The 16,736-nt window shown below is 42.9% G+C and overlaps 1 protein-coding gene across 1 annotated transcript in view; it reads right to left on the bottom strand.

Moving 5' to 3' along the window:
- Positions 1-2,171: 2,171 nt before the first annotated feature.
- LOC110509188 (ski-like protein) overlaps positions 2,172-16,736 on the bottom strand; it is a 35,102-nt gene continuing 20,537 nt past the window's right edge. Inside the window, exons 3-8 of the mRNA XM_036965927.1 lie at positions 10,773-10,874; positions 10,220-10,305; positions 8,937-9,082; positions 8,167-8,474; positions 7,472-7,702; positions 2,172-7,079 (exon numbers count right to left, since the gene is read on the bottom strand). Of these exons, the coding sequence (XP_036821822.1) occupies positions 6,804-7,079; positions 7,472-7,702; positions 8,167-8,474; positions 8,937-9,082; positions 10,220-10,305; positions 10,773-10,874 (1,149 nt within the window). The 3' untranslated portion in view covers positions 2,172-6,803. The remainder of the gene's footprint in view (positions 7,080-7,471; positions 7,703-8,166; positions 8,475-8,936; positions 9,083-10,219; positions 10,306-10,772; positions 10,875-16,736) is intronic.

The raw sequence follows: 16,736 nt of genomic DNA, 5'->3' as shown, positions 1-16,736 counted from the left end.
ACTTGTATGCTCAGTCAGATTATATGCAACGCAGGACACGCTAGATAATATCTAGCAATATCATCAACCATGTGTAGTTAACTAGTGATTATGATTGATTGTTTTTTATGAGATAAGTTTAATGCTAGCTAGCAACTCACCTTTGTTTACTGCATTCGCGTAACAGGCAGTCTCCTTGTGGAGTGCAACGAGAGAGGCAGGTCGTTATTGCGTTGGACAAGTTAACTGTAGGGTTGCAAGATTGGATCTCCCGAGCTGACAAGGTGAAAATCTGTCGTTCTGCCCCTGAACAAGGCAGATAACCCACCGTTCCTAGGCCGTCATTGAAAATAAGAATGTGTTCTTAACTGACTTGCCTAGTTAAATAAAGGTATATAATTTGTTTTTGAAAAATTGCAAATCGGCGCCCAAAAATACAGATTTACGATTGTTATGAAAACTCGAAATCGGCCCTAATTAAATCGGCCACTTCCTGGGTCTGTTCTCTTCTCTCTGACCGTGGTGGACACCCTGCTGAGCTTGTTCTCCCGGTACAGCTGATTGATTGATTTTGATAGAAGGCTGCTCAGCCGGAGTCAAAATTACTGAACTTATTTACTTTCATCGTTTGCTTATTTTTTCATTTAGTATTGTCTTATTAAAAGTTGTACTCGCAATTGAGCTTGTTGCTGCCACTTGTACAATGTCTTGCTGAGTAAAATAAACAACATTCTCTCTCTCCCTCTCTCAGGGAGACACCTCCCTCTTGGGCTAGCACCTCACCAGGCACCACATCTGTCTGCTAGTCCAGATCGCCCGTTGGTCTTACGACCGCCTCCTCTGGCCTGTGGTGGTTCTGACTGGGCTAGACCACTACTGGACTGAGACCACTTCGCTCTGGGGTGAAGTTAGAGATCTAGGATCAGCTTCCCGGGCTCCCCCAATCCTGACGGTAACCATTAGTGGGCAAAATGCTAAACTCACCCAGCATCTCCATCTAGGGGCAACTTCACCCTACACCATGAGGACTCCATGCTGGGATCTAAAGATCGTGTTCTTAGCAGTCATCTCTCTGCTGTGGATTGTGGCCCTGCTCTATGTGTTCCTGGTGTCTGGGGTCATTCTAGTGTTGCGGAACCAGTCTTTTCACCAGTTGCATCAGTGCTGGGTGTTCACTAGCGCTCATACCTCAGTTGGCCGAAGTGCTGCTACTGACTGTGGCCTGTGCAGTGCTGTACGTTCATAGCCACGCAGGGTCTCCTATGGGGATCCACAGGGGTGGAAGGATGCTCACATGGATTCATCCTCCATTTTGGAGTCACACTGGCAGGCAGTGCAGAGTAGAGGTGTTTCGCCAGGTGTTGTGGATTATCCTCAGAGTGGGCTCTGTTCCTGGTGTTCCTGCCTGTGTCTGGTCTTCCAAGTTGGGATCCCTAGATACCTGGGGCTGAATGATCCCTGGCTCTGTTTGCTCAACAACTTCCTTCTTGGGGTTGTGTTGTGTGTTCACTGCCTGGCTAGCATTTCAGCTAGCTCAGGGCTCAGTGACTACTGACAGGCCTACTGCACCTAAGCACACATGATGCTCTGGAGGAGCTACACTTGTCCCCTAATGCTTAACACCACACTGAGCTGTAACTGATGCCTTAAGGGCCACTCTGTAAGTCCAGTGACAAGACATAAACAATGGAGTCCATATATTGTAGGTCCATTGTTTTTTTTTTGTCATTATCAGGCGAGAGAGCTGTACAAATCTTAACAGGGTATTTATAAATCACACTCAGTCTCGACTTGTAAGATTATGTCGTCTCTCATGAAATATTAAATATTACACAACGCAAGGTTTGGTTCTGGGTACCGAGAATAATAATAAGACCGACTGGTCAGTTGTCATTCTCATGTTAACTTTTTTTTAACATGAACACAAAAATATCTGCATATTTACAGTTATGTCTACTTGATGTGTAGGCCATTGTTGTATTTTGGATAATGATGCAGACAATGTAATGAGTTAATTTTATGATGTACAGTTCTGTTTTTTGTACTCTAGTTATAGTCTAAACTTTGACTGGCTGATGTACAGCTAATTGCCTATGAAGATGAACTATTCTACTTTAAGCTATCAGTGATGGTCTACGACAACACATGACATCAGTCTCGACTCCCGAAGAAAAGAAGATTCCCGACACCAATTGTGACACTACAGAACTTTACTTGAACGTGATCCAAGTTCATTGTTTATACAGTGTATATTTACAAGATGTGAAATAAGGGCGGGAGGAAAAACACAACACGAGATATACAACTGAGGTATTCGCTAAAAGCAAGTACAGGTCGTCGTCATTTACTAGTAAATATCAATTATGATCCACGATTAAAGACGCAGTGTCCTCTGCTTAAAAAAAACATTTTATATCACAACATGAGGTAGGAGAACAGTGTCTCGTTTCATGCAACAACAAAATAAACGTCTCAATCACACTGTATCATTGTTGGCAACATGGTATGCAATGGTCATACATACACTCACTGCCATACAGGTTTCTGAAGAATAAAAAAAGCCATAAAAAGATAACATTTCTTCTTTAAACTATGATTTGTCAGGTGTAGCCTAATAACTTTAAACTGAAAACATGGCATGTTTATCCCAGGCACACATAATATTAAGAACCATTTTGTGAAATCATTAACAAGATGGGACCTAGCTAGGACAAGGTGTAATGTCCAGGTCCCACGCTTGTAGATAAGGGTGTTTGTAAATAAATATTCAACTACAAAGCATAATTGGAAACAATTGATCTGGCATTATATCACCCATCCAAAATAACTTGTTGACATTGCAAAAGAGCGCCACTTCTACACTTCATCGCCTTCTTCATTAAAAGGGAAAGTTGAGCCATTGTATATCTCTCAAAATGTAAAAATCGCTGAACTATCCTTTTATGTCTGAGAACAATCCATTGGGGATGCATGTAAAATATATATCAAATGGAAATGATAGTTACTGTTTAGCTGTGCTTCTGAAGCAAGGCCAGGACCAAGCCTAATGGTAATGGTCTAGTTAGTAGTGAGTTGGGTAAAATGCACCCCTCTAAAAACATTTTTTATTTTATTTTAAACTCTGTACAAAGCACATCCATCTTAGGTTCTGTCCTAAATGGCACCCCATTCCCTATATAGTGCACTACTTTTGACCAGGGCCCATAGGGAACAAAAAGTTGCTTACAGGGTAGGGAACAGGGTGCCTTTTGGGACACAACATTAGTTCTCATAACAATGCGAATGCAAGAGGGCCCAGCCCGCTGTGTTACATAATATTTTTGACTTCTTTTAATCCATTGTGTCTATCATATCATTATTATGACATTTAACTAAAGTCAATATAGAGCGCCCTCTTGTATATAAATTCAATTTACACCGACAGAAAATTAAATACAGAAATACATTAGATACCCCAGAACGATTGTTAAAAAACTAAATGCAGTAGACTGTAGAGATAATTACCTATGGTGATAACTGAATACTGATTTATCTTGTGATGTAAACACAATGCAGTTAAAGACTCTATACCCCGAAGAGGACAATTGTCTCTGTGTGTTGGACAAAAATGAGGACAACCACAGTGCTACTTGAGAATAAGTCTCTCGCTTTTTCATAGCTACTGTGCTTCGGTCACTTTCAAATCGATGGCATAGAGTCAGTCAGACACAAACTCGACACACACACACACACTTCTCTCTCATCTTTGCAGAATCTCATGAGGCTACATTTGTATGGTATGATTAGGTAGTTGGACTTTAGTTCTATTTAGCCATCTTCTAAAGCCAGAAGTATATTTCAACGGTCAAACTAGCTCAGATGCCCTCAGCCATTGCGTCTCCTTGCTAGTAGTGAGACAGGTCAACAACTTGTACGTTGGAGACACTGGTGGCATCCCAAATGGCAACATATTCCCTATATAGTGCACTACAAATCAGGAATAGGGTGTCATTTAGGACAGGCTCTTTTTATTTATTTTTTACAAAAACGTATCAATTGAGTGGCTCAGTGAGAAGTAAGAAATCATTGACCTAACAAAACAACTTGTTATATGCAAACTATAGTTTTGTTTGTTTTCAGTTTCTTTTTTTCTCTCTAAACAAATGTTCGGTGCATTTTCAAATTGTCTGGGTTGAGGGTTTAGCGTACAAAAAGGGAAGGTATTAAGGGAGAAAGATTCTACATCATTATTACAGTCTATCAAGGTGAAATCATCCACAAAATAAACTAAATGAAAGCAATCAGTTCTGGGGAAGTGCTGTAACAACGCTCTTTCTTTCCTATTCAACTCTGACCTCTGTCCTGTGTCAGGTGGTCACATCTGAACACCATGCATTTCAACTCCCAACAGCAAGATTACATCCTTTAAAAAGGTGCAATATGATATCATCGTACACAGCAGAGCGACAACAAATTCAAATCTGCCACTATTGGTTAGTCCCAATGTAGGCATGGCCCTTTTTTTATTTTTAAGAGCCAAGTGTCAATCTTGAATTAGGTTGTTGATAAATGTGTGAACAGGAAGTCACTCCGCTGCGTATTGTCCCTTTAACAGGGTAAACAACAAGTTAAGTGAATCTTTGAAGAATTCAGAGTTAACAAAAACATCAGGGCTGTTTAGAGCTTCGGGCATGGCCTAGTTAATATTATAATAACCTTTAAAAGATCATCCCATAACAACACAGTAAATATATTAAATGACTAATGTATGTACAAAGTGAATATAAATCTTTAATTAATACATTAAATATATTTTTATTTATTTCTTTTGTTTACAATTTCCAAGAAAGGTTTATATGGAACAATGGTCGGTAGAGAACATACATTTGCAGTATGGATTGGATTTTTCTACATGCGAGTGAACTTCACGTCACACACCAAGGGTGTTAGTTTCATCGCTGTCGTTTTTCTCCTCATGAAAATAACATTTTGTAGCTTAGTTGAAACTCGATTACAAAATAAGACCTACTATACTTTAGTACTCTGGCAGAGCATTGAGTATGTTGTAGGGAATTCTCTTTAGAGATCTGCATTGAATAGTTGAGCACAGTGGAATGTCTATCAACTTGCATGTACAGCAGATGCATAAAAAAGCAGCTTGTAGTTAAAGCCAAGGCCAAAACCTCTTTTAAACAACTATTTACACGCTGCCTGGCTCTGCCTGGAGGCTATAAAAGAAAGACTGTCTGGCAACTAGACAAAACCCCAGTTCTGTGTGTACGTTTGTGGGAGGGAGAGATGGCGATGTGTGTGGGGCAGAGAGAGGGGCTCCTGTACCAGCTCCCCGGGGCAGGAGAGAGAGAGGCCCCAGACTATAGAAACTGCCCCAATTCTGACAGGACAAGAGGCTCCTCTCTCCTCCTCATCACCCGCACCCGGCCCACCCAGCTCAAGAGAGAGGGCATCAGCCCCCTGCACTACCTCAATCCCCTTTCTCTCTCTCACTCCTCTCTTCCCCCGCCTCCATTTCTCTCCGCTTGACTGTACCTCCCTCCCTGAATCCTGGTCTTTCCCTCCTCCCTCTCAGGATCTGTTTGTTCAGTGAGTTGGAATAACGCGGAGGAAGCAGGGGCCTGGATCCAAGGCAGCAGCCAGCCCACACCACACTCTGTCAATCTGCACTAATTCCATTCACCTGTGACCCACATTTCACCAAGCAGACAGCTAGGTTCTGCTGCTCTCACGAGAAGGAGAGATGAGGATGGCAAACACACCAACTGCTGCCAACAGGGAAATCAAAACTAAAACAGGACAAACTGCAGATTTCTACAAGGAAATTTGGTGTGTGTGTGTATGTGTGTGAGTGACATGTCCTATCAAAACAGACCGAGCCAGACTAGTTCAGGGGTTTGTTGTTGTTCCAGACCACAACAACCTAAGCAGTCCTCAGAGTCACATCACTCATATGTCTTTACATCTTAATATCACTTCAGCATTTTCAGTAGGCTTAACAATGACGACTGCAAATGCTCTGTACAATAAAGTTTTCATATACCTTCGTTTTATACATGTAGAACTTTTGTCTTTCAACTTCTCTTCTTACCAAGAATAAGAGTACAAAAACAGACAAAGGTGAAATGAAAATGTCTGTCAATGCAGTTTACTGCTGTGTGTGGCTGGTAGCTGGTCCAGAATGGCTGGGCTGGGTGTATGTACAAAGATTGAGAGCACCCACACGGGCACCATCTTGGCTCCAGTTGGCGTGCAAGGTAGTAGTAGAAAGAGCGACTGAGCGCTAGTGTAACCAGAGTTCAGAACAGAGTCGAGTGGTGCAGGAGAGAACTGTCTTTCTGTCTGACTGACTTCCCGGTCTCTATGGGGGCGACAAAACATCAAGTCCAAGGAAGGAGGGAGGGATGGAGGAAAGGGTCCTAAAAACATCCAACTCCTATCGGTCTGCCAAGCAGTCATTAGTTTGTTCAGTAAAACTATAAATTAAAACAAACATATACTTCCCAAAATGTAAATACTGTTTAAGGATAGGGGGTGTGAGGAGGAATAAAAAACAAACATAAAACTCATTTCATGTGATGTTAAATAAAAACCAACGGGAGTTCCTTTTCCAAAGAAGTAAAGACGAGGGAGGGACCAGGAAGGAAGCGGGTGAGACAGAGCAGAGAAGCAGCCTTGGGGGACAGAGTACTCTGTCTGTCTGTCTGTCTGTCTAGGGCTGCCGTCTCTGCCAGCAGGAGGTGAGGGATGAGGGAGTGAGTTGGAGGAACAAAGCAGGGCGCTTGGGGGGTGGGGGTTGAGAGACAAATGGAAAAGGGGAGTTTCGTGAGGGGCTACTTCTGAGCGTGGCCGTTCTGCTGCTCGAGGCCTGCGATGTGTCCCTCTGTGTGGGGTGCTTGTGTGGAGGGGGTGGGGTTTGAAGAGGGGCTCCCTGTAGCAATTGTGGTGGCCGAGGAAGACGAGGAAGAGGCCGTCTGGTCCATCTGGTGTTTGAGCTGAGAGATGATTCTCTCCAGCTTCTCCCGGGCGTCCCGCTCCCTCTTCAACTCCTCCTGGAGCTCCTCCCTGTCAGCCTCCGCACCATCCAACCTCCCACGCAGCTCTGCCAGCTAAAGAGGAGGAGGAAGGGAGGACGTAAGAAAGATGAGGTCAGGTTAGTCTGAACTGTCTGAACAGCACACAGACACTCACACACACTTGGACACACACACACACAGAAACACACAGCCAGACAGTCTGAGCCAGACACCAAGGCTGAAGGAGACAGCAGGACAGGAGGGGTGTGTGTGTGTGTTACATTCCTCCCTGAGCTGAGCCCAGCAGCACTATCTGAAAATAAAGCTCTGTACTGGAAACCCAAACAAAGACCCAGTGTCCTCTACACACCACTACAGTGTCACAAACAGATATGAGTATATTTTCCCAGAATGACTAAGTGTTGTGTTGTCTGAGGTCAAGCAGGATGTGGTGGTGTGTGTGTGTGTGTATCTCCAGTGCCTACCTGATTGGCGTAGTGTGCCTCCTGGTGTGTGTGTATGCTGTTGTCACACACACAGCTCTGCTGTCGCAGCTGTTCCAGCCGGTGCTCCAACTCCCTCTGTTCCTCCCTCACCTGCCCCAGTTTCTGAGTGTGCTCAGTGTGAACTGCCTCCAGTTCACTCTGCAGCTCACGCTGCTCTGCAGACAACTGCTGCAGCCTGGCCGCCTCGCCTCCACGCAGCGCCTCCAACTCCTAGAGACGGAGGGGGGCATGGTCAGTTACATAGCTCTAAATTACACTATATTACACAGAGACAGAGGGAGCGAGAGACAGACACAGAAAGAGAGAGATACAGGGGATGGTACATTCCGCATAGGCAGTTTAGGTCATTGAGGTGTACAAGGACACACTAAATGCTTTTGAAATGCTGTCCTATACCTGATGCGTGATTTCTTTAAATTCAACATGTGGAATTCAATGAATTGAAGGGACTCAATATTTTCCGAGACAACCTAACATCTTGGTTCTTTGGTCTACCAAGCCCTCTTGTTGATTGAATCAGGAGTGTTAGTGCTGGGCAGGAACTAAGAAGACCTGAGGAGTCCCTGATGAACAGATTGAGAAATATTGTTTTATGCTATTGACTCCCTGGCTAAATCTGTTTCTATGGGTGGAGTAGACAACCTCTAGTTGTCTCACTGTGTCTTGTGTCTCACCATCTCTAGATGCAGTTGTTTGTGCAGGGTGGAGTGCAGTTTCTCCTGCTGTCTGCTGTACATCTGAACGATCTCCACTACGATCCTGTCCTTGTCGTCCTCACAGCCTGAAGACAGAACATCTTTACTCCCCAGCGCCGCTACCGATGACTCTACCGCCGCAGTCGCCGTGGCTCCCGCTATAGCAGAATAACTCTTGTTGCCGGGGCTGGTCTCCATGGAAACTGGCTGCTGGCGCTCCCGGTCGGCAGCGGAAACGACGCGCTGCTGAGACTTGGTCTCGTCAACTACAGGAGAGGCGTGGAGATCTGAGGAGGAAGAAGGAGAAGAAGAAGAGAGGGAAGTTGAGAGATGGAAGCAGTACAAAGTCTCATCCACCTACACAGCATAGCCAACCCACACACATGCATGTGCAACGCAGATATATGGACAAATACACACATCCTCCCACACAGCTGGAGAAGAACCATTCACCTAACAACCCGACACCACATATTCACCCATACAAATGGTCCCCTCATACACACGCACTTCTAGGGCTGAACCCCCAATGGCAGCCCTATTCACTTTATAGTGCACTACTTTTGACCCATAGACTTTTGGCCCACAGAGCTCTGGTCAAAAGTAGTACTCTATAGGGAATAGGGTGACATTTGGGACACGACCTGGGACTTTAACGCACTAATTTACAACCTGTGTGACAGGAGGGTGCAGCAGCATGGCTGATTCATCCATGTGTGTGTGTGTGTGTGTGTGTGTGGGGTACTGACCCATAGCAGTGTCGCCGTGGCCGTGGGTCAGTCTCCTGCTGTAGTGGTGTTTGAGCAGCACCCCCAGTACCTCAGGGCTGACCTCCGGCTGACCCCTCAGAGACACGTTAGGAGCCACCATCTTATCATATGTATACAGGAAGTGACTAGGGAGAGAGAGAAAGAGAGAGTAGACATTATCAAATATATACAGGTACAGAGTTACACATGCTCACCGTTATTCTACGTATACCACTTGTGCATTTTTGGCATCCAAGTTGCACTAAAATGGATATACTATATTCGTAACACGCCGCTTCGTAACACGCCGCTTCGTAACACGCCGCCTCGTAACACGCCGCCTCGTAACACGCCGCCTCGTAACACGCCGCTTCGTAACACGCCGCTTCGTAACACGCCGCTTCGTAACACGCCGCCTCGTAACACGCCGCCTCGTAACACGCCGCCTCGTAACACGCCGCCTCGTAACACGCCGCTTCGTAACACGCCGCCTCGTAACACGCCGCCTCGTAACACGCCGCCTCGTAACACGCCGCCTCTTAACACGCCGCTTCTTAACACGCGAGCGTGATGAGCTCCCCGACCAAACCCTCCCCTAACCCAGACGTCGCTGGGCCAAATTGTGCTCCGTCCTATGAGGCTCCTGGCCACGGCCCCAGGACTCAGCACTGTAGTAGGTAGGTAGGCCCAAAACTATTCGAATTTTAGCAACCGCGAAATGTCAGATCGACTTCTGCATAGTGCACACCTTTAATATGGGGCAAGTTTTCACAGGCTAGCGAGACTCCCTGGTGTTCTAGAAAACACTCGGTTCTAAAGTTGCACGTCAGTAACGACCACTGTAAAAAACTACCGAATGCGGGGAAACCAGCTTTGGTCTGAAGTCTGAAGTCTAAGGCAGACATGTCCTGTCGAGCGGTCAGTTGTAATCCCATAGTCTAGCCTGTCTGTTTCCTCCCTGTGGTCACATGCTGCCATGCCTCCTATAATCCAGCTAGTCTCCACATTAATCTGGAACCGATTACTGATCAGAAGAACACAAAAGGTCACGCTGGCACGGGCCCACGGGCGGGTTAACTAGAGGCAGGGTAAAGAGGCAGAGCGGGGTTTCAGCGCTGCTCTAGTAACGCTCCTCGAGAGGACGTTGGGAAAGTTACTTGGAATGGATTCTCAAGGGCCAGGTCTTCCCAGGAGGAAGACTGTAGCTAGCCAGTCCCCAGGACTCTTGGAAGATTAGCCTCCATTGTGGGCTAAAATATATGAAAATAGGAAAACAAAAGTACCTGGGATGGACCATGGCAGGGTGGCCAGGCTCTTCCTTAATGTGGGGGAACAGGCGGTTGAACACCAGAGTAGCCTGGGCTTTAGCCTGTAAACAACATAATAATACATTAATACACATGGTAATATGCTGTAGATAAAAACATTAAAAAATCACAAAGATAAAAACCAAAAAGGAGAGATCTGTAGATGTTTATTAATTTATTATTATATAAAACCTATATCTGAATGTCAATGTTTGTAGCTATAATTGTGCGTGCATGTTTGAGAAGATTGTGATAAAAACACATGGATTTTTCAATGGCTGTGTGTGTTTAGGGGAGGGTGAGAAGAGAAAAGGAGAGAGAGCATGGCGTGCTTTTTCAAATAGGAGTGTGTTTTAGGGGCTGACCCCAGTTTGTGTGGGGTTTACGTGGTACGGGGGGGGGGGGGGGGGGTTGGGTTAGGGTCGTAGGGGATTCGAGGAAGGTTGGGGGGGGGGGGGGGGGGGGTGTAGTCGATTCAATGGTACATCGTCAGCAGTACACCGCTTCCTGTGTGTGTGTGTGTGTGTACCTTGGTTGCTGCATCGCTGTCGGCCAGTTTACTGTTAGGAGAAACCAGAGGCTCAGGAGGACGCGATCTCCTCACCTGGGTGTCCTTGTCCTCATCTTCCATCTTCCAGAGAGAGAGAGAGGAGGGTTAGACACTGGAGAGAGAGCGAGACGGGCCTCTGTGTTATGGCGCAGATTAGCCAGAGACTTCCACTCTTTTCAAGATGTTATTTTCCAGGACTTTTCAATTATTTTTGGGGGGGGAAACAGCATTGACTGCACACACAGGCATCAGTTGTTTTATGTATGGGGCTGCAACAAAAATGTCTGCCACTCCCATCCACGCAGTCCAATCTCGCTCTACTGAAGCTGCTGCCGGTTGTGTGCGTGTGTGTTTTTATCCAGGTCACTCTCAGCAAGAGGCCATGAGCTAATGTGTTAATGCTCATCGCGGACAGACAGGGCTGACACACACACAGTACTAATGCAACAGGACGGTTCACAGCTCAATAACATTTCTAACACGCAGCTAAGGGAAGGAGGGATGAAGAGCGTGAGAGAAGCCAGTAGTAGGTAAGCGAGAGAGAGGTGTATGTGTGTTAGAGGTCGACCGATTAATCGGAATGGCCGATTAATTAGGGTTAGTTATAACAATCGATTAGTTATAACAATCGGAAATCTGTATTTTTGGGCGCCGATTTAAAATATATATATATTTTTTTTATTTTGTTATACCTTTATTTAACTAGGCAGGTCAGTTAATTAAGAACACATTCTTATTTTCAATGACAGCCTAGAACCTCTGGGGGCAGTATTTCATTTTTGGATGAAAAACGTTCCCGTTTTAAACAAGATATATTGTCACGAAAAGATGCTCGACAATGCATATAATTGACAGCTTTGGAAAGAAAACACTGACGTTTCCACAACTGCAAAGATATTGTCTGTGAGTGCCACAGAACTAATGCTACAGGCGAAACCAAGATGAAATTTCATACAGGAAGTGAGCCAGATTTCAAATGCGCTGTGTTCCAATGTCTCCTTATATGGCTGTGAATGCGCAAGGAATGAGCCTACACTTTCTGTCGTTTCCTCATGGTGTTTGCAGCATTGTGACGTATTTGTAGGCATATCATTGGAAAATTGACCATAAGAGACTACATTTACCAGGTGTCCGCTCGGTGTCCTCCGTCGAAACTATTGCGTAATCTCCAGGTGCGTGCATTTTTCCATTTTGAACAGAGGAGAAACCAAACAGCCACGAGTGATTTATCATCGAATAGATATGTGAAAAACACCTTGAGGATTGATTCTAAACAACGTTTGCCATGTTTCTGTCGATATTATGGAGTTAATTTGGAAAAAAGTTTGCGTTGTAATGACTGAATTTTCAGGGTTTTTTCTTAGTCAAACGTGGCGAACAAAACAGAGCGATTTCTCCTACACAAATAATATTTTTGGAAAAACTGAACATTTGCTATCTAACAGTCTCCTCATTGAAAACATCCGAAGTTCTTCAAAGGTAAATGATTTTATTTGAATGCTTTTCTTGTTTTTGTGAAAATGTTGCCTGCTGAATGCTAGGCTTAATGCTATGCTAGCTATCAATACTCTTACACAAATACTTGTGTAGCTATGGTTGAAAAGCATTTTTTGAAAATCTGAGATGACAGTGTTGTTAACAAAAGGCTAAGCTTGTGAGCCAATATATTTATTTCATTTGCGATTTTCATGAATAGTTAACGTTGCGTTATGGTAATGAGCTTGAGGCTATAATTACGCTCCCGGATACGGGATTGCTCGTTGCAACAGGTTAACTGCCTCGTTCAGGGGCAGAACGACAGATTTTCACATTGTCAGCTTGGGGGATCCAATCTTGCAACCTTACAGTTAACTAGTCCAACGCAATTAACGACCTGCCTCTCTCTTGTTGCACTCCACAAGGAGACTGACTGTTACGCGAATGCAGTAAGCCAAGGTAAATTGCTAGCTAGCATTAAACTTATCTTATAAAAAACAATCAATCATAATCACTAGTTAACTACACATGGTTGATGATATTACCTAGCGTGTCCTGCGTTGCATATAATCTGACTGAGCATACAAGTATCTAAGTATCTGACTGAGCGGTGGTAGGCAGAAGCAGGCACGTAAACATTCATTCAAACAGCACTTTCGGGCGTTTTGCCAGCAGCTCTTCGTTGTGCGTCAAGCATTGCGCCGTTTATGACTTCAAGCCTATCAACTCCAGAGATGAGTAGGTGTAACCGAAGTGAAATGGCCAGCTAGTTAGCGCGCGCTAATTGTTGTTGTGTTGCTGGTTCGAGCCCAGGGAGGAGCGAGGAGAGGTACGGAAGCTATACTGTTACACGGGCAATACTAAAGTGCCTATAAGAACATCCAATAGTCAAAGGTTAATGAAATACAAATGGTATAGAGGGAAATAGTCCTATAATTCCTATAATAACTACAACCTAAAACTTCTTACCTGGGAATATTGAAGACTCATGTTAAAAGGAACCACCAGCTTTCATATGTTCTCATGTTCTGAGCAAGGAACTGAAACGTTAGCTTTCTTACATTGCACATATTGCACTTTTACTTTCTTCTCCAACACTTTGTTTTTGCATTATTTAAACCACGTTTCATTATTTACTTGAGGCTAAATAGATTTTATTGATGAATTACATTAAAATAAGTGTTCATTCAGTATTGTTGTAATTGTCATTATTACAAATAAGTAAATAATTAGTAGTCATATTATTATTATTTTATATATATTATTTATTTATCATTTTTATATATATATATATATATATATATATATTTATTTATTTATTTTGTTTGTTTGTTTGTTTTTTAATTATTATTTTTTATTTATTTATTTATTTATTTATTTATTTTTAAATCGGCATCGGCTTTTTTTGTCCTCTAATAATCGGTATCGGCGTTGAAAAATCATAATCGATCGACCTCTAATGTGTGTGTTTATGCATTAGGCTTGGCCATGTGTGTGTTTACATGTATATCATTGGTCTGACCCTCCTCAGCAGTGGAAGCCAGTGTGAATATTTCCGAGTGTGTGTATGGGGTGCGCTATCTGTGTCTGAAATTTTTTGCTGTATTTCTCAGAGGCAGTGCACACTGCGAGCGAGAGAAAAGATAAGCAACAACAAATCAGCCACTGCAGTGGTGAGGCAGTCTGTCCCCCTCTCTCTCCATTCATCTCTCCCCCTTTTTCTCTCCATCACCTCCGTCTCATATTAAACCACACAAACACCAGGGAGAAACAGGGAAACATTAGAAATATGTGCTGATGTGACACATCCCCGAGGGCACACAGTGTTCTACAGGAGCACCAGAGAGCATACTGTCGGGCTGCATCACGGCCTGGTAAGGCAACTCCACCGCCGAGGGTGAGGGTGGTGCCACCGAGGGAGGTGCACTCAGCCAAACTAATATATATATATATACACACACACAAGTAGCTATGTGTGAGACCCACAATGTGGATTAGTATTCTAGGCACAGGAACAGCTTTTCCCTACTGTTATAATCTACCAGCCACAAACACACAAACTGCCAGGGTTCATGTCTCTACTCCACATCTCATCCACTGCTGAGGAGGGTCAGACCAATGATATACATGTATTCACTAGATGAATGACAGGGGGCGCCGTCCGTCAGTAATGACACTCCCAAGGAACAGCCTCCATAGAAATTTACAGCATTTCAATGTCATTTTTCAAGGATAAAAACACATGCATTTAAGTATTTCTTTGTTGTAGTGTGGACTCTAAAAAAAATATATATTTTCCATTTTTATTGAGAAATTATTGGCTTCTTTCAGTTCATACGATACTATGTATTTGTCTCTAATGAAATAAAATGTGTATTTATCTTCTAAAAAACTAAATGTCGATTACTATAATGTCAGCTGGAGAAGTTAACGCATGATCCCATAATGTTTTCAACACCGCTGACCAATTTAAGATCAATCTGATGTAAAATACTCCCCAATGAAGCCAGTAAAAAGAAACTGCATTAGAGTCAAGAAGACCAATAGTTAACTCTAAGTACAATGAACCTAGGAACTGTAAAAAAACACACCAGGTTCAATGGTGGTCTTTTTGTATTCATCATGCCATGTAAGGTTCAATTGTACACATGTATCACCACTTCATCCATGTTAAATAACATCAACAATGGGTTATCATTTTGTCTCTACCTCATATTATAAACTCAGCAATGCAGAAATGGATGTAGGCAATGCGGAAATGTTCCAAAACACAATTAGTGGGAAAACATTGCTCTCAAAGGCACATGTGAGTGGTTTTATGTGTCAGAAATTAAAATATCCATTACAAATGAAGAGGGGAGATCTAAAGATGCATCAACTAGCAGGGTTATTTATAGGATTAGGATTATCATCAACTAGCAGGGTTACTTATATGATTATCATCAACTAGCAGGGTTACTAATATGATTATCATCAACTAGCAGGGTTATTTATAGGATTAGGATTATCATCAACTAGCAGGGTTACTTATATGATTATCATCAACTAGCAGGGTCACTAATATGATTATCATCAACTAGCAGGGTTACTAATATGACTAGGATTATCATCAACTAGCAGGGTTACTAATATAACTAGGATTATCATCAACTAGCAGGGTTACTAATATGACTAGGATTATCATCAACTAGCAGGGTTACTAATATGACTAGGATTATCATCAACTAGCAGGGTTACTAATATAACTAGGATTATCATCAACTAGCAGGGTTACTAATATGACTAGGATTATCATCAACTAGCAGGGTTACTAATATGACTAGGATTATCATCAACTAGCAGGGTTACTAATATAACTAGGATTATCATCAACTAGCAGGGTTACTAATATGACTAGGATTATCATCAACTAGCAGGGTTACTAATATGACTAGGATTATCATCAACTAGCAGTTGTTCCTGGTTAGATAGTTTCAAAATTCTGACCGATTTTTGTGCGGTGCCATGCGCAACAGGCATCCCCACAGCATGATGCTGCCACCACCATGCTTTCACCCTTGGGATGGTGCCAGGTTTCCTCCCGACGTGGCACTTGGCATTCAGGCCAAAGAGTTCAAGCTTGGTTTCATGCACTGTCAACTGTGGGAGCTGTATATAGACAGGTGCACGCCTTTCCAAATCATGTCCAATCAATTGAATTTATCACAGGTGAACTCCAAGTTGTAGAAACATCAAGGACGATCAATGGATACAGGATGCACCTGCGTTCAATTTCGAATAATATTTGAAAAAATATATATATATTTGAATCCATTTTAGGAAAAGGCTGTGTATATATATAGCCTTTTCCTAAAATGGATTCAAATATTTTTTCCCCTCATCAATCTACACACAATATCCCATAACGACAAAGCGAAAACAGGATTGTAGAAATGTTTTATAATTTATTTGAACCCCACCTATTACATACCCTTTTTCAATGAGACTCGAAATTGAACGCAGGTGCATCCTGTATCCATTGATCGTCCTTGATGTTTTTATATATATATATATATATATATATATATATATATATATATATATATATATATATAATAAACAATTTAAACGTTTCCTGATCTTTCTTATATCTCTCAGATATATGGCAGACACTTCAGGAAAAAAAGTATTTTAGATTTTTGGGGGGGATATCTGGTGTTCCATGTAGTGAATATGTTAGTCAATGCATTTGCATTGGCTAATAGCAGTAATGCCAAATTCATTCTTTCACCCAATAATTTTTATTTTTTTATATTTAAGGGGTCTTAAAATTCTAAATCAAATAGCTAAATGATCATTGGCATGACCATCTTAAAACAATTCCATATGTTACCCTAGAACCCCCCTCCCCTGGATTAGACAGGGCTTAGACACTAGACGGTTAAAAGAAGAAGGGGCCAGGAAAAGACAGAGGAGCTGGTCTCTACA

This window comes from Oncorhynchus mykiss, chromosome 28 (assembly GCF_013265735.2).
Source record: "Oncorhynchus mykiss isolate Arlee chromosome 28, USDA_OmykA_1.1, whole genome shotgun sequence".
Classification (NCBI taxonomy): Eukaryota; Metazoa; Chordata; class Actinopteri; order Salmoniformes; family Salmonidae; genus Oncorhynchus; species Oncorhynchus mykiss.
The sequence above is the reverse complement of the archived record's forward strand: the minus strand, read 5'-3'. Positions and strand labels throughout refer to the sequence as shown.